Here is a 17,076-nt window from a genome sequence, read left to right as displayed (position 1 = left end):
TGGTCCACAAGACTGCCAGTGGCAAAAATGCCAGGGACCCTATTTCAGATGGGTTGAAATTAGAAACCATATCTGAGAACTTGGTATCTGTGCACATAGCAGCCCTGGGTGGTGTGAGGAGGGAACCTTAATGTTTCTTTAAGGGGATCTTTTTAACTCTGCTAATATGATGAATATTGTTGTCCCACTCCACAGAGAAAGGCACACGTGCAACATCAACTCCTGCAGCAGCGCCAAGGTGGTAGGTTTCCTAGTGGCCAAGTGAAGGACTATGACCCTCCACTTACAAAAACACACAGAGGAAGGGATGGAGAGGGGGCTGTCCTCAAGGGTGGGAAACTCAGGTGTCCTTCAGGGCTTCTCTCAAGGGTCTTTTTTTCTTTGCCCTGAACGTTGTAGGTCTTTGTGCCCCAGTAAGAGAAAGCCTTTGAAGAAGTGGAGAGAACCTCAGGAGCTGGGTGTGCAGAGGGAAAAGGAAGAGGCAGAAGAGACAGGGGAGTGGAGCTGGTCCAAGGCTTGGGGAGCCCAGGCAGGAGGGGCCCGCTGGCTGCAGGGCTGGAGCCCAGAGCCTCAAGGCTGGAGTCTTGGTACCTGTCACCTGAGGGAGGAAGAGGGCCACTGGCCCTTCTACCTGCTAGAAACATAAAGGAGTGGCATTTGGCTTTTTAATTTTGGTTTTTATAAATGCACCAGAGTGGAAGATAAGGAGCCTACTTTTCAAGTGTCATTTTTTCAAATTTGGCTCTTATCACTGTCTATGTTAAACATATGTTTAACTTTCTGTCAAATATGGAAACAAACATGTTACTTTTGTTGACCCTTTCACACGGTCCCTTCCTGGAACATGAACACAGGCCAGATATATTTCATATTTAAAAGTTTCACATTTAAAAATATTTAAACATTTATAATGTAAAATGATATAGAAAAGAGGTAAGACAGAGAGTCAGAGAGGGTTTGAAGTTCCCTCAACACTGAAGGAGAGTATTTTAGGTTTCTTGGGAGGAGGCAGAATAAGGACACTTACAAAAAATCTCATTTATTAAAATACCATAATTATATGTAATGTGCTAAAATACAGTAAAATAATAAGAATACTAGTACAGAACAGCTGCACTAGTTAGCAAACATATGTTTCCATATTGTAGAGATGAGGAAACCAAGGCACCAAGACATAAAGTGCTTGTCACAGCAGGGCTGCCCAGTGTAAGCTCCCCCCAAAGCCCCAGGAGCTCTCAGCAAAGGTTAACACCCCAGCTGTGTGGATCCAGTGTAGTCACTTGGTGCCCTCTGCTGCTGATCCAGGTTATATAGGCTCAGGGGCTCTGGGGAAAAAGAGGAACCAGTCAGTGTTCAATTTGTTGCAGAATATTGCTGTTTACTCCCTTGGGATTTCTCTCTCCTCAGTTCCTCAAAAACCAAATTTGGCCCTTCTCTGAGGGAAGTAAATGCCCTGACGTTTTTTTTTCCCCTCTCATCCCATTTTCCTGCCCTTATCAGGCTCCTCTGTTTCTATCAGCAGTGTCATCTGTCTCTGATTCCACCACAGAAGATAGTGAAAGGGCTGCAGGATTCAGGGTCAAGATCTGGAAGTGAAGTCCAGTGTCCCCTCCTCCAAACGTAAATCATTCCCTACAGAGTGGGGGCCTCCAAGAGAAGGCATCTCCTGATCCTGCCAGGATGGGCACAGGACTCACACAGAGCCCTTCTCCTGCTTAGTTCACAGGCCTCCTCCCCTGCAGAGGCAGGTGCTCACCCAGCAGGGCCTGCTCAACTTGCAGCTCAGCATCCTTACCTCCCAGCCCCGAGCCAGCAGCTCCTAACTGGACAGTCCACCAGGAAGCCCAGGGGCACCAGCAGGCCTAGCTGGAAAACCATGCCTGCCACATGATCTGCTGCTCCCTTGCCTACAACAGCCCATGCAGAGGAGACTCAGAATCACTGACCCTCTACACCTGCCCAGGCTCTCAATCTGCACTTTTGCTTCCCCTACCTGCGTGGATCACCTGCTGCTGGGAACCCAGCTCTTCCCCAAGGGCTTCTTTTTCCTGAGGCTTCCCTGGACTCCCTACCTCCATTCCTAGCAGGGACTTCTGCAGGCCACAATCCTCAAAGTCCTCAGAGGTCTTATTCCCAAAGAAAACTAGGGTTTTCCTGAGATTCTGCAGTGTGAACTGTAGGCCCATCTTCTGTTCCTTTGCATTGTCATGGTCACAATCCAGATCTCCCACAGGGGACACTCCATTAGAGGGATCTCGAAGGGTGACAATTAGTGCACATTAGTACGTGAGTGCTGGAGAACTGCTTATTCACATGATACAGTTGGAACTGGGAACATCCTTACTGAGATTCAACATTCAAAGTAGAAATTTGCAAAAATAAGCAACAGGCCTTTCCCAATCTTTTCCTGGGCACTGCCCTAGTCACATTCCAGGAAACCATTTCTGACCACAATAAAGTAGAACTAGCATTGCCCTTGTTCCCCCTCTTGGAAGGCCATAGATGGGAGCAGCAGAGACCACAGAGCTGCCTACCCTACTTGTAGAGTCACCTGAATGGGCCCCTGCTATGGGACTGTGTGCCCTAGCCTGTGGGGACCGACACCCCTAGGGGATACACTGGAAAATTCCAGACATAAGAGAAAAATTAGGTTGGTCTCTCTCCCCAGATGGCCAAGGACATAAGCCATTCTCCTGTCCATGTCATCTGAAAGGCCACTCCAGGAGAAAGAGCTGTATAGTGGGGATAGGATGGTGACTGGCATGCCCAAGTGACCCAGAGGAGACACTCAGGAGCAGCTCCTAGGAGGGCCTGCTCTACACAAGCCTCCCAGGGGCTGCATTGACAGGGCTCTGGCCCTATGCATCTTTTTCCTGGTTTGCTCCTGACAGCCAGAGAGTGGGGGAGATGAGGGGAGGGACCAGTGGCATCACCATTCATGAAATTCCTCTCCAGTTTCTAAGCACCCAAAGTTCACAACTCATTCATTCTGTGTCCCCCTGAGGACAAGATAATCTAGCCAGCACCAATCAGCCCTCCATTCCCAACACAGTCCTCTGGTCAACCCAGGAAAGCCTGAGAGACAGATGAGGACAGCAGAAGCCACAGCCCCACTGCTGCTCACTCCTCACCCTGCAGCCACAGAGGCTGCATCTGGACCTTCAGAAATGTTGACAGCCCTGGCTTTTGGCAAGACTAAGGGGTGTGGCTGGAGACAGAACTCCATCCTCTGTTCCAGAAAGCTGGTCACCTCCACTGCTGTCTGTGCAGCGGGAGGCACAAAAGACTCTACATTCCAAATAGGCCCTGCAATCCCCAGCCACTGAACGCTTTTCTCACCTGAACCTTCTGAAGTAGATTTTGTCTTCCTTTTTTTGCAGGAGCAGACACAAACAATAATAATAAACAGAGCAACAGCAGCAACAGCCACACCCAGGAAGGCAGCCCATTGGCTCAGAAGCAGCAGTGCAGTCCCTGAAAGCAGGATTGTTACATCTGGGTACTGAGCCTCAAGGCTTCTCCCCTCTCACCACCCTGGTCACTGACTCACCTGGTTGAGAACCATTGCTGGGACCCCCAGGCTCACCACAGAACACAAGGCCAGTGCTGTTGTCCCACTATGTCCCACATGGCAGCTGAACCCCTGTTCCTGTCCTTGGGGAATCCTGGTAGACACCCAGGTCTGGTAGGTCCCATTCTCATAGGAAAAGATACCACCAGACTGCTGGGTGCCCTGGCTCAGGGGTTCCCCATCCTGAAGCCAGGTCACAGAGATATTCTGGGGATAGAAGCCAAAAGCCCAACATGTGACATTGATGGTATCCTCCAGCGCCTCAGCACAGGTCACATCCACTGCTGGAAACACTGGAGGGAAACAAAGGCAAAAATAGTCAGGCCTGTGACCAAGCCTCACTCTCCTCCACTCTTCTGACTCTGGCCTAAGACCTCATTGAACTGAGGTCCACAAATCTGCTTTCAACCTGGAGCCCAAGTCCTCTGACTGGCAGGAAGATGGTCACTGGGCTTGTGGCCTCACATTCTCACTTCAACGTGTTATGTTAAATAGGGGGTGTTATAGGAATTCTGGTTTGTGAGGTGATGAGGGGTATTTTGGGGGGTCCAGGTTTGTGGGGCCAGGTGGGAGCTCTCTATGATAGCAGGCAGGCAGGGGGGTGAGGGCTCACTGGTGTCTGGGCACATACACCCTCCTGTCTCTATCTAGCGGTGTGACAGGACAGGCAAATCACAACACGATAAACTCACACAAGGTCCTCTGGGCAGAGGCTCCAGGGGAGTAGGAAGAGCCCTTCCAGAAGACTAGATATCTCCTGAGTCTTCCACAAAGCTCTCCCTGCACATGGGCCCAGTAATCCTTGCTTTGCATGCCATCTGCATCCCAGGAATTCTTGACTTCCATAGCCAAGTTCTGAGCTGAGGATGGCTCCACTGTCCAGCTGCGTGTCTCTGGATGATAGGAGAGGAAGGGCTCCCCGTCGTAGTAGAAATTCCAAAAGGCCCTGGTGCAGTTGTCCTTGTGAATCTTGCAGCTCCAAGTCTCCTGGAGGAAATGAGACCCTGCCCCCACCCACCAGTCACTTCTCCATCCCCTGGGCCCTCCGCCTCCCTGCCCACCAAGGGAAAAATACTAGCCCACAGGGGACCCCAACCCGGCTCTCCTCCAAGTCCCCTGTGCTGATCTGTATAAACCCCATTTCTTGCCCTCCCCATTCAATTGCAATGAGAAGACACAGGTCCTGGAGAAAGCCTCACATCACACTTGTCCCTGCCCACACTCACCTCCTTTCTGCTCTTGCCAGGCATTGATATCTGCCAGGGTTGCTTTTAGATTCTTGCTGTGCTCTGCCAACTCCTGGATCTCTGTGTCCCAGCTTTCAGTTCCCAAAGGTTTTTCTGACCATGGCCCCTGGGGCTTTGCACTTTCTTTTTTGTCACTATCGAAGTGAAGGAAGAGCTGATGGTCCCAATAACCATTGGCAAAGGACCTTGATTGCACTGATCCACCTTGGGACCTCACTGTGAGGTTATAGTGAAGACTGTGGGTCCCTGTGGAAGAGGAAGCAACAGATGACACCTCTTCCAGGAAACAAGTGCTCACCAATGCTCAACACAAAGGCTCTGCTGTCCTGAGCACCTGAGGAGGCAGCAAACCTACACAGACAAAGGGACAGAAGAAAGGTTCCCAATGCAATGAAGACAGGAAAGTAGAGAGGAAGGAGAGGGGAAGTGAGGAATGGACAAAGGGGAAATGGAGAGGGGCAGGCAAGTTGGCCAGGGCCCAACACATAGGCATGGGTTCTTAAGGGTACAGGTGGGTGTTCAAGGGGAGAGGTTGGCCTACAGAGGCAAGGGAGGTGTGGGAGGGGCAGAGGTGCATGGCAGGGCTTGTCAGAGGGCAGAGAGGGCACAGGAAGGGCAGAGGGTGGGTGGGCCTATGGTCACTGAAGTGGAGCTCAGGCAGGGCAGGTCCCCAGAGGGTGTGTGTGTGCTGTCTATGTGCAGACTTCTCATGGATAAGGTGAGGCAAACAGAGGGTCAAAGTAAGTGTGAGGGTTGTGGCCCGAAAGTGTTGAGTGGGGTTGTACCCTAAAGGGAAGTGAAGCAGTGGGCTTGGTCCAAAGTAAATGATAAGCATCTGGAAGCCTCAGGTGAGGGACTTAAATTGTCCTAGTAGCATCCCCTGGGAAAAAGCAGGTAGCAGTGTTTCCAAAGACATGATGTAGCTTTTCTTTTTTCTTTATGTATTTATTTATTTATTTTATTTGTTCTAATTAGTTATATGTAACAGTATAGCATTTTGGCCCATCATACATAAATGGAGTATATATAGCTTCTCATTGCTTTGGTTGTATATGATGTAAAGTTATACCGGTCATGTAATCATATATGCACATGGGTAATAATGTCTGATTCAGTCTACTATCATTCTTACTCCATACCCCCTCCTCTCCTTTCACTTCCCTCTATCTAATCCAAAGTAACTCTATTTTTCCATAGCCCCCCACAAACACCTTGTATCTTTCCAATAGATGTGCTAGAAAATTTGGATTTTCACAAACAATGAAGTTGGATCGTTTAGTTACTCATGTATAAAAATTAACTGAGGTCTGGGGATGTAGCTCAATGATAGAGTTCTTGCCTAGCTTCTGCAAATGCCTGGATTCAATACTCAGAGTGTGTGCCCTCGTGTATGTGTGCACACACACACATATACACACACCACACACACAAACTCAAAGTGAAAAAAAATGCAGACTATAAAAGCAAACATTCTTAGAAGAAAACACACTGACTGGTACATATTGTGATATGTGCCTATAATCCCAGAAACTCAGGAAACTGAGGCAGATGAGTGGAAGTTAAAAGCCAACCTGGACAACTTAGCAGGACCCTTTCTCAAAATAAAAATTTACTGGGAGTAGCTCAGTGGGGACCACATACTAGAATGTGAGAGAACCTGGATTCAACTCATAGTACAAAAATAAAAAAAATAAAAAGTATATATAATATATTACAATGTATTGGCAGTAATCTTCAAAACAAAGGATTTAACCACATTTTCCATATGGTGCCAAAAGCACACAGTAGAGAAAAAATTGATAAATTGGACTCATCAAAATTAAAAACACCTATACACCAGAGGTCACCCACAGAAATGGTGACGTGTGAAATGGGAGAAAATATCTGCAAGTCACATATCTAATAAGAGATAAACATTCAAATATATCTATATATCTTGGGCTGGGGTTAGCTCAGCTATAGAACACCTGCCTAGCATGTGCAAGGGCCTAAGATTGTCCTAGCTCCATAAAACAAGCAAACAAGAAAGAATCTCAAAAACTCTAAAATAAGAAAAATGTTGAATTTATTCAGAATTGGGCAAAGTATCACTACAGCCAGGTGTCTGATAGATATACAAATAGCCAATAAGCACACAAAGAGACACTCAACATCAGCAGTCATTAGGGAAATGAAAATAAAAGCACAGTGACATTCTACTTTGTACCCATGAGGATGACTACTGTTTAGAAAAAAGAATGCAGAATGAACAAGTTCATAACTACAGAGAAAACTGCAGCACGGTGCATTGCTTGCCTATATATACAATGGAGCAGCTGCTATGAAAATGGTATGGTGGTTCCTCCAAATATGGAAAAGATACTTTCTATATACGCCAGTAATTGTATTTCTGGACATAAACACAAAAGTTGTGAAGACAGGGAAATCCAGAGGTTTGTGTACACCCACATTCATAGCAGCATTGTTCCAAAAATCCAAAAGGTACAAGTAACCTCAGTATTTATCAACTGATGAAAACCTAATCACAATATGTCTTATATGTGAAATGAATATTATTTAGCATTGAAAAGGGAGGACATTCTGACAATTGCTACACCATGGATGATCTTGAGGACATGAGCTAAGTGGAAAAGCCAGTCATGAAAGGACAAATTCTGTATGATTGTACTTGTATGGAATCTAGGGAGTTAAATCCATAGAGACAGAATGTAGAATGCTGGCAGAAAGATGACAAGGACTGGGGTGGGGGGATGGATGCTTAGTGTTTAATGGGTACAGAGTTTCAGTTTCCTCAAAAATGTGAACACACTGAATGGCACTGAATTGTACACTCAAAATGGTTAAAATAGGAAGCTGTACATTATGTCTATTTAACCACAATTAAACACCAAACAGAAACCAGGGCAGTGTACTACAGATTAATGCAGAATCAGAGAGAAGAAGGAAGTAGAGGCCTGGGAAGAGAGGATCAAGGCAGGTGGACAAGTTGTACCACCTGGGGGAGGCCCTTCAGAGTGGGAGGGGGTGTGATAGGAAGAGTTGATGTGAAGATAAAAGAGCCAAACAATTAAAAGAAAAAGAGAAAAGACTGAAATTAATAAAATTAGAAATAAAAAAGGAAATCACTACAGATATCCCAGAAATCCAGAGAATTATTAGGGACAGTATTGAAAACCTATATTCCAATACTTGGAAAACCTAGAAGAAATGGATATATTTTTAGATACATATGACCTTCCAAAATTAAATCAATAAGACAGAGAAAACTTATACAGACCAATAAATTGAAATGAGATAGAAGCAGTAATAAAAGCCATCTGTTATGCTTTAAATATGAAGAGTCCCAAAAGCTCATGTATGAGACAATGCAAGGATTTCTAGAGATGAAGTGATTATAGAGGCATGACCTAAGCAGTGGATTAATCCAGAGGTAACTTTAGGTGGGTAGGTTTGGCTACCTGGTTTAAGTCACTGCAGACGTGCCTTAGGGTTTATATTGTATAAATGAAGCTCTCTCCCTCTGCTTCTTGATCGCTATGTCCTGAGCTGCTATTCTACTCCATGCGATTCCACCATGATGTTCTGCCTCACTTAGGGCCCAACATAGTTAGCCATCTATGGACTGAGATCTCTAAAATCGTGAGTACCAAATAAACTTTTCCTCCTCTAAAACTGTTCTTGTCAGAACTTTTGGTCACAGTAACAAAAAGGCTGACTAAAAGACCATTCAACAGAGAAAACCCCAGGAACACAATGATTCTCAGCTGAATTCTACCAGAACTTTAAAAGAGAACTCATGCCAAATCATTTAAATTATTCAAATTATTTAAAAAATCGTATGCGGAAAAAAAAAACACTTCAAATTCATTCACCATCAGACCAAAGCAAGTATCACAACAGATCAATATCTCTGATGAACTTAGATTAAAAAAATTCTTAATAAAATATTAGCAAACTGTATTCAACAACATATTAAGATGATTATGCATCATGACTAAGAAGAATTTATCCCAGTGATGCAGTGATGGTTTAATGTTCACAAAACAATACATGTAATATACCACATGAATTGAATTAAGGAGAAAAAATCATACTCATTATAATAGATGCAGAGAAAGCCTTCAACAAAATTTGGCATTCATTCATGATACAGACACCAAGGAAACTAGGCATAGAAGGAACTTACCTCATCATAAAATCTATATTCACTAAGCCAAAGCCAACATCATAGTGAATGGGAAAAAACTAAAAGCATTTCCATGAAAATTTAGAACAAGAAAAGGATGTCTACACTCATCACTCCTATTCAATATACTACTAGAAATTCTAGACAGAGCAAATAGGCAAGAGAAGGACATCAATGGGATAAAAATAGAAAAATAAGAAGTTGAATCATCAATGATTGCAAATTTAACAATTATATACTTAGAAGATCCAATACCCCAATAATAAATCACCTGAGAAAGAAATCAGAAAATCAACACCATTCATGATAACCTTGAAAAAGAAAATACCTTGCAGTAAATCAAACCAAGGAGGTAAAAGACCTCTACAATGTAAATCATAGAACATTGAAGAAAGAAACTGAAGAAGACACAAGAAGATGGAGAGACCTCCCACGTTTTGAGATAAGCAGAATGAATATTGCTAAAATGAACATAAAACCAAAAGTAATACACAGATTCAATGTAATCCCCATCAAAATACCCCAATGAGATTTTTTTTCACAGAACTACATAAAATAGTTCTAAAGTGCCTTTGGAAGAATGAAAGACCCAGAAAACCCAAAGCAATTCCAACCCTAAAAATCAATGTTGGAAGGATCACAAGACCTGACTTCAAATTATACTACAGAGCAAAAATAACAAAAAGTGCAATAGTAACAAATTGTAACAACAGTAACAAAAAGTAAAAAAAAAAAAATATATATATATATATATATATATATATATATATGTGTGTGTGTGTGTATACATCAAGAGTATATATACTCTTTTTTTATACTCTTGATATATACATATACAATCATATATAGAGAGAGACATATATGTATATATATAAAGAGATATATACATATATATAATTTATATATATATATATATAATGACACATAATGACACAGAGGCAAACTCACACAGATTATAGTCATCTGATCCTTCATAAAGTTGCTAAAACACACATTGGAGAAAAACAGCCTTTTCAACAAATGGTGCTGCAAAACAGGCTGTTCTTATGTGAAAAAAATGAGGCATGATTTTTATTTCTCACCCTGTACAAGTCAACTCAAAATGGATTAAAGTCCTAGGAATTAGGCCATAAATTATTCAACTCCTAGAAGAGAAAGGAGGTTCAACACTCTAACATACAGGTACAGATGATGACTTTCTCAAGAGGATCCTTAAAGCTCACAAAATGATGCCAAGAGTTAATAAATGGGATGGCATCAGATGAAAAAGATTCTTCTATATCAACAAAATAGTTCAGAGTATGAAGAGAGAATTTACAGAATGAAAGAAAATCATGGCTAGGTACTCCTCTGTCAGAGAATTAATATCCAGAATATATAAAGAATTCAAAAAACTTAATAACATAAAATAATAATCCAATTATTAAATGGGCAAATGAACTAAACTTCTCAAAAATACAAATGGCCAACAAATACATGAAAGCATTTTAGAAATTATGGAAATGCAAATCAAAACTACAATGAGATTTTGTCCCACTATAATTTGACTGACAGTCATCATGAGTACAAACCATACTAAATGCTGGACAGAATGTGGAGAAAGAACAACACTTTTATACTACTGGTGGGATTGTAAATAGTACAACCACTGTGGAAATAATATAGAGGTTCCTCAGTAGACTAGGAATGAAGTCACCACCCAGTTGTACCACTCCTCAGTATTTATTCTACAGAATTAAACTCATCATACTATAGTGATACATACATACTCATACATACATACTCATACATACATACTCATACATACATGCAGCACAATTCACAATACACAGTAGGGTACCAGCTTAGTTTTCCATCAATAGATGAATGGAAAAAGAAAATATGGTATACATAAGCAATAGAATTTGACTTAGCCATAAGGAAACATGAATTTTCCCATTTTCAGGAAAATAGATGGAACTTGACAACATTATATGAAGTGAAATAAGCCAGACTCAGAAAGTGAAGGGTAACATGTTTTCTCTTTTATGTGGAAGCAAGAGAGGAAAACTAAAGAAAGGTGGGGAGGGTCTCATGAAAACTGAAGAAAGATCAGTAGAGTAGAGGAAAGGAACCAGGGGAGGGAAGAGGAGATGGAATGGGAGAAATACTGGGGAATGACATTAGACAATGACATTGTTATATTGTGTACATGTATGAGTATGTAGCAACAAATTCCACCATTATGTACAACTATCATGCACAATAAGAAAATATAGAAAACAAAAAGTGGACAAAGAGCCAGGCACTGTGGCACATGCCTGCTACTTGGGAGGCTGAGGCAGGAGCATTCCTTGAGATAAGGAGTTTAAGGCCAGCCTGGTCAACATAGCAGACCCACCTCCAATATCAAACAAAACAAAAGAACAATACACTGTGGAAAACACACAGGAAGAGTACTAATCAATTTTAACACCACCACCAACAACAAAAAGGTCATTAGAGCTGAGGATGAAGCTCAGGGGTAGAGGGATTGTCTACTAGACATAAGATCCTTAGATTAATCCCCATTATTTTTATTATTAAAAAAAGGTACCCTCAAACCAGGAAATTGTGTCGTTTGTGGTGATATGGATAAACCTAGAGGAGACAATGAGAGAATAAAACAGACACACAAATGATCCCACTTATAAGTGGAGATTGGGGCAGGCAGGAGGGGTGCTGGTTAGCACAGGTATAGAGTAGATAGAAGAGGGGAGACACTGATCAAAGCACACAAAGTTTCAATTAGATAGGAGGAATAATCTCTGTGCCATACTATAGCACATCAAGATGACCACAGTAAATATTAATATAGTGTATGTTGTAAAATAGCTAAGAGGATTTTAAATGATCTGATCACAGGTAAATGAAAAATATTTGAGGTGAGGTATGAGGTTTGTGCTAATTACTCATTTGATCATTATAAAATGTATACATGTATGAAAACACTGTACTGCATAATTTAAATTTATTTAACTATGTGTTAACAAAAAGAAAATAAAACTTGAGCTCCTGTAGTTGTCCCCTCCTGCACTCCCACTTTGCCAGAGGGGAACCCCTAGCAGAGGCTGCTTAGGCAGCTTTGGTAGGTTGTAACTTGGACTCTCCCTGGGAGGAGCTGATGCTGGCCTTTTCCCACATCACCATGCTCCCCTTTTTGACATCACCCACTATCTGGTGTCTGTGATGGCACTGAAGCATCAGCTGGTAGGAGTGGAAGGGGCATGGAAGAATCCTGTTTCAAGCTGGTCTACTGTTATGCTCCATTGCTTTGGTGGAGGATTTTTATCATGTGTACTGCTTACAGAGCTTCCAGAGCTTCCACTGAGGTTTCTTGCAAACCACACTAATATTTTACTGGCATCTTCAATCTGCTATACAATATTTTTTTGCCCATGGGATCTAATTTCCTAGGGCTATTCATTCTTAATATGCTCAACTTCTGGCTGGGGAATGAAGGAGTGATCAGAACTTGGAAAATAGTAGGTGGAGTCACACATGCTAATAGCTATTACAAAAATGGCTGGCTAGTCATGATAGCTATTGGATGGGCCCAAGGTGCAGGTGGTATCATTATCATGAATTTTGAATAGTTGGTAAAAGGAGATTGGAAACCAGAAGATGAGGAATGACTGAAGATGTCCTATCTTTCCAAGATAATCCTGCTGGGGTCCCTTATCTTCTTCACATTTCAGCACACCAAGTATCTGACCATATCAAAGCATAATCTTATGTTCCTTTATACCATCTTTCTTGTGGCCACAAAGATAACCATAATGGTTACAGAGACTTCTGTGACTCTTGCTCCTTTTGAGCATATATTGAGTTGGCTGCTCTTTGGCTGGCAGCAACAGTTTTCATTGTAGGGTAAGAAATGTGGAGCAAAATCATCTTCCAATGGCACTAGTTCATCAGTCCCCAAACCTATAACCAATGGTTCAGATATTGTTAAAAGGAAACATACGAAGAACACTGAGTAAATTTGCTTGGGCTCTAGAAGGCAAAAAATAAAGAACCTTTTCTACCTATCAGATTGTGAAAAATATTTCTATGTAGATGAATTGAAATAAAGACTATATATAAGGTAACAAAAGAAATTTTGTTTTAGTGTAATTATTGTTTCTTGATTGTAATTTTTGAGTATCATTTGTACATCATGGGATTTTTTCTGATATAAAGTATCTCTTGTGAATATTTGATATTTACATTGATAAAAATTATAAAAATTTAAAACTTTTTAAAAAATGAGTATTTTCATACATTTCAAAAATCTGAATCTATTTGAGATTTAGTTCAGCAGAATTAAACTTTTATTTTACATTACCATAATAGATCCTAGATATGGAAAGTTAACTGGTTAAACAATTAAAATTTCTTCTTATTTTTGTGCACTGAGGACAGTAAACTTTTCTTTAAAAATTATATTATAAATGAATATAAATTATTAGTTTATATTTGCTATATAAACATTGTAATTTTGCCCACATTAAATGGAAAGTACCTGAAATTTAACTTAATTTTTATCTCTAATAGTATTTTTCAGTAAAAACACATTATTGTTAGAATGATTTTCAATTTGAAGTCTGTTTCATTCCTTTCAAAAACTGTTTTTATTTTTCCCTCAAAAGAAAATCAGGGGTGGGTACAATTTTTGATAAATTACTAATTCTATGTTTGGTACTTTTTGAAAGTTTGTAGTTTTTCAAAATTATAATTTGCATGTTCTCTATCCCCTTCTCTCTCCTTAAAACACATTTATTTCACCTGTAGAGAAAATTTTCACATTTCATATGTTCTTTCTGACCTTAGTTGTTCTGAAACATTGGTAGCAGTTGTCTCAGTGATTTAAAAAAATGTATAATCTCTATTTAATTTTTTTCTTCCATGTCTCCTTTCTAGTGGCTTTCTCAGTTTTTTTTTTTTGTTCAAATGTTAGATTACAAATGGTTATGTTTAGTTTTAATCTACATGTACATGTATCATTAATTTTATTTTAAGCAAAAACTGATTAGCTTCATGTGAAAATGCTCAGCTCTGATAAGAATTGTCTGAGCACATTTGACAGTAATCCATTAAGAAACAGATTAACAGAAATCTTATGGTCGTCTTATTTGATTGAAGAATGATAACATTAAATCTAATTTCTTATTGGCAAATAAAAAACATACAAAAAAGGTACTAAATGGCGTTAGAGTTTCTTTATCTTGTGGTTTAAAAGTACACGTCTAACATTCAAACTCTGTGACATGATTTCAGATGCCAAGACTATGAGCCTACTCCCTGTATCAGGTAGAACTTTTAGATGGCTTAAGTACTCAAATCATATTCAAGTTGAAAGGGTCTCTGCTTTTAACTTTTAACAACTGTAAACACCAGCAGGTACTATACTTGCTTAAGAGAAATGATTTGTGTGTGTGTGTGTGTTAGAGGAGCAATTTGATACTCTTGGAATGCTAAGAAGTTTATTTGAATGTTGCAATAGCACTGAATTAAGTTCTGTATTATATTTGATATCCTTATAGTTAAAAACTTAAAAATTAACTTGTTATTAAATATTAGTCAGTTTTAAAATTTAGATTTAACTGTAATTAAAATGGTAGATTTTTTTTTTACAATTGTATTAAAAGACAAATTCATTAAAATAAGTTGTTCAACCCCAAATGAGGAAGAGGAGGAGGAAGAGGAGGAGGAGGAGAAAACTTGAGAAAAACAGTCCAATTAAAAGTTTTTTGTTTTAAAAAGCAAAGGTTGGGTCCCGGAAGGAGGGGGGCAGGTTTTTACAGCAGCATTGCTCCTTGTGGTCAATGAATGACTCACAGGGAAGGAGGAAGGGCCTGCCTGGTGAGGGAGAGAAGTCCAGCTCAGATATCTCTTAGAAAATGAATCAGAGAACTACTGTCTGGAGGGGAGAGCAGGGAGGAGGAGGGCAACCAGACTGGGTGACAGGTGTGAGACAGGCAGCTGAGGAGGCACGGAGAGATGTGGTGGAACAATGGAGTTCATATTAGGGTAAAGCAGGGTGCAGGAGGGAGAAAACCCCGCCTCCCCCCCCCCGCCCCCCCCCCCCCGCCCCAGGCTGCTGCAGGAGAGCAGGGGACCTTGAGGGTGGAGATGAGAGAAGTCACAGGAAGAATCTCTTGGCCCAGAAGTCCTCAGCTTCTAACCTCCCTCAGTCTGACTAGAGAAACCACAGTGTCCACAGCAACAGAAAGGAGAGAGGAAGACCCCTAACTCCAGATACTGAGCGCTCCTCGGGAGCACGCTGCTGACTCCAGGAAGAGGACAGGGCTTGGGGGTGGGGGGCTAGAAATTGTCTCAAAAGCTATTAATTTTGATAAAGTGGTCCCCTGAAAGGCAGACCTCTAAGGGAGTTGAATCTCTCTCAAAGATCAAAGCAGGAGGCAGAGCTGGGACTCAGGGGCATCGGAAGAACCGGGCTGTTCGAAAGGAAGGGCAAGGCTGTGAGGGGAGGGAGGGAAGCAAGGTGCAGCAGGGATGCAGATGCGGGAGGAGGTGGTGGGGTATGCCCTGAAAAGAGGAGCTGAGATTTTGTGGCAAAGGAGCTGCGTCCCGCCCGCACTTCTCCCCCCAATTCCAGAGCCCGCCAAGTCGGGTAGAGGCTCCTTGGATTCGCCTGGCATCTCCCGCTTTGAAGAACCACCATGAGCCCACTCACCAACCGCGGAACCCAGAGGTGCACAAAGAGCAGTGCCGACCAGGAGCAGCAGGGCGCCCAGTCTCGTAGGGTCTGCCATTCTCCTAGGTGATCAGCAGAGAGAGGCTGCCTGATAGTTGCCAGGAAGGGAGCCACACTGGTGGCATGCACAGGGCAGGTGTCTCAATAAACACTCACTACAAGGATTGATGCCTGACAAGACCAATCAGGAGCCTAGAGGGAGGAGCTACGCTTAAAGGAGAACTTCCCTTCAAGCACAAGATGAAGGCTAAACTACTCCAAAGACATGGGGAAATATCCACTATGTCACACTTGCCTTAACCTCCAAAAAAGTGCCTCTGATTTAGGATTCCCCAGGTAAGATAGAATAAGGGCAGCTAGGTGAATGCTGTAGGGTCAGATTCTGAGCAACTGCCATGGCTCAACCTTAGAAACACTGCAGCATCTCTGGGAACCTAGTGGAATCCCGCCCACAGAGAAGCATGGGTCTCCCCAAGCTCCTGTAGCACATCACCCCATGTGACCGGTTCTGGCTTGTTCCTTGCTTGGCACACTTCTGGAAGAGCCAAGCCTTTTTACTCTCCCAACACACTGCCCTCAATCAAGTACAACCTTGCTGGCAAAGGAGCTGCATCTGGCCCTGCACTTCTCCCCCCAATTCAGGAGCCCTGAATTACAAAGAGATTACAAGAGCTCTTTGCAGATTTCAGCCACCTCTGCTCTCAGAAGCACCTTTCACACAAAAATCCATCAGGCTCCAAACACCCTTAGACATTTCAGCCATTCTAATCTGCTCTTTCTCCTGCCATTGACTCCAAGATCCAGCCAGGTTTAGTTTCCTCTGCCCACATCCTGTCACTGCCCTAGCTCTCCCAGGCACTTCATGAGCCCCATCAGACTGCTCCTTATGGGCCAGTCCAACACCGACCAGTCTCACTTAGTGCATCTGCATTTCTGGGCCCATTTGGCCCTCAAATCAAACAGATCAAGAAGCCCACTCTACACTTCTCCAACCACTACAAAACCCCACCTTCTACCTACTTCTCTTAAAAGCATCCCCTTGGTAACTTCTAATTGACCCTTTCCCCTGCTTCTCTAGCTCCTGAAACCCTTTTACATCTCCACAGTCACTACCTTAGTCCAAACTTTCAACTACCTTCATCCAAGAATACTGCAAATGCTTCTCATAAATACTGTGTCTGTCTCCAATTGTCACCATAATGCCCCAAGCCATTACACAGCTGCTGCATCTGCTCATTTTAACACAGGATACCTCTACTCTCCCATTAAACCCTGCAGATGCCACAATCTGCTGTCTAGCATCACCCTTTCCCCCACATTTCTCTGGTCACATCTCTCCTAGGCTGAGGTCAAA

The 17,076-nt window shown here is 42.2% G+C and overlaps 1 protein-coding gene and 1 pseudogene across 2 annotated transcripts; one reads left to right on the top strand and one right to left on the bottom strand.

The window, feature by feature from the left end:
• Window positions 1-1,306: 1,306 nt before the first annotated feature.
• Window positions 1,307-15,832, bottom strand: LOC308649375 (uncharacterized protein; the record flags this gene model as incomplete). The annotated part of the gene is made up of 7 exons (XM_081294970.1): window positions 15,702-15,832; window positions 4,798-5,064; window positions 4,264-4,575; window positions 3,340-3,474; window positions 1,994-2,254; window positions 1,796-1,907; window positions 1,307-1,325 (listed from the first exon to the last, which is right to left on the bottom strand). The coding sequence occupies exons 1-7, from the start codon at window positions 15,778-15,780 to the stop codon at window positions 1,307-1,309; spliced, it is 1,185 nt and encodes a 394-aa protein (XP_081151096.1). The 5' UTR covers window positions 15,781-15,832.
• Window positions 12,284-12,891, top strand: LOC308650384 (trimeric intracellular cation channel type B-like; annotated as a pseudogene). The gene has a single exon. The product of its transcript is annotated as a trimeric intracellular cation channel type B-like (transcript).
• Window positions 15,833-17,076: the final 1,244 nt, after the last annotated feature.

The sequence above is a fragment of the Spermophilus citellus genome, assembly GCF_964194105.1.
Source record: "Spermophilus citellus genome assembly, chromosome: 5".
In the NCBI taxonomy this organism is placed as follows: domain Eukaryota; kingdom Metazoa; phylum Chordata; class Mammalia; order Rodentia; family Sciuridae; genus Spermophilus; species Spermophilus citellus.
Note: the sequence above shows the minus strand (reverse complement) of the source record. Positions and strands in the feature narration are given on the sequence as shown.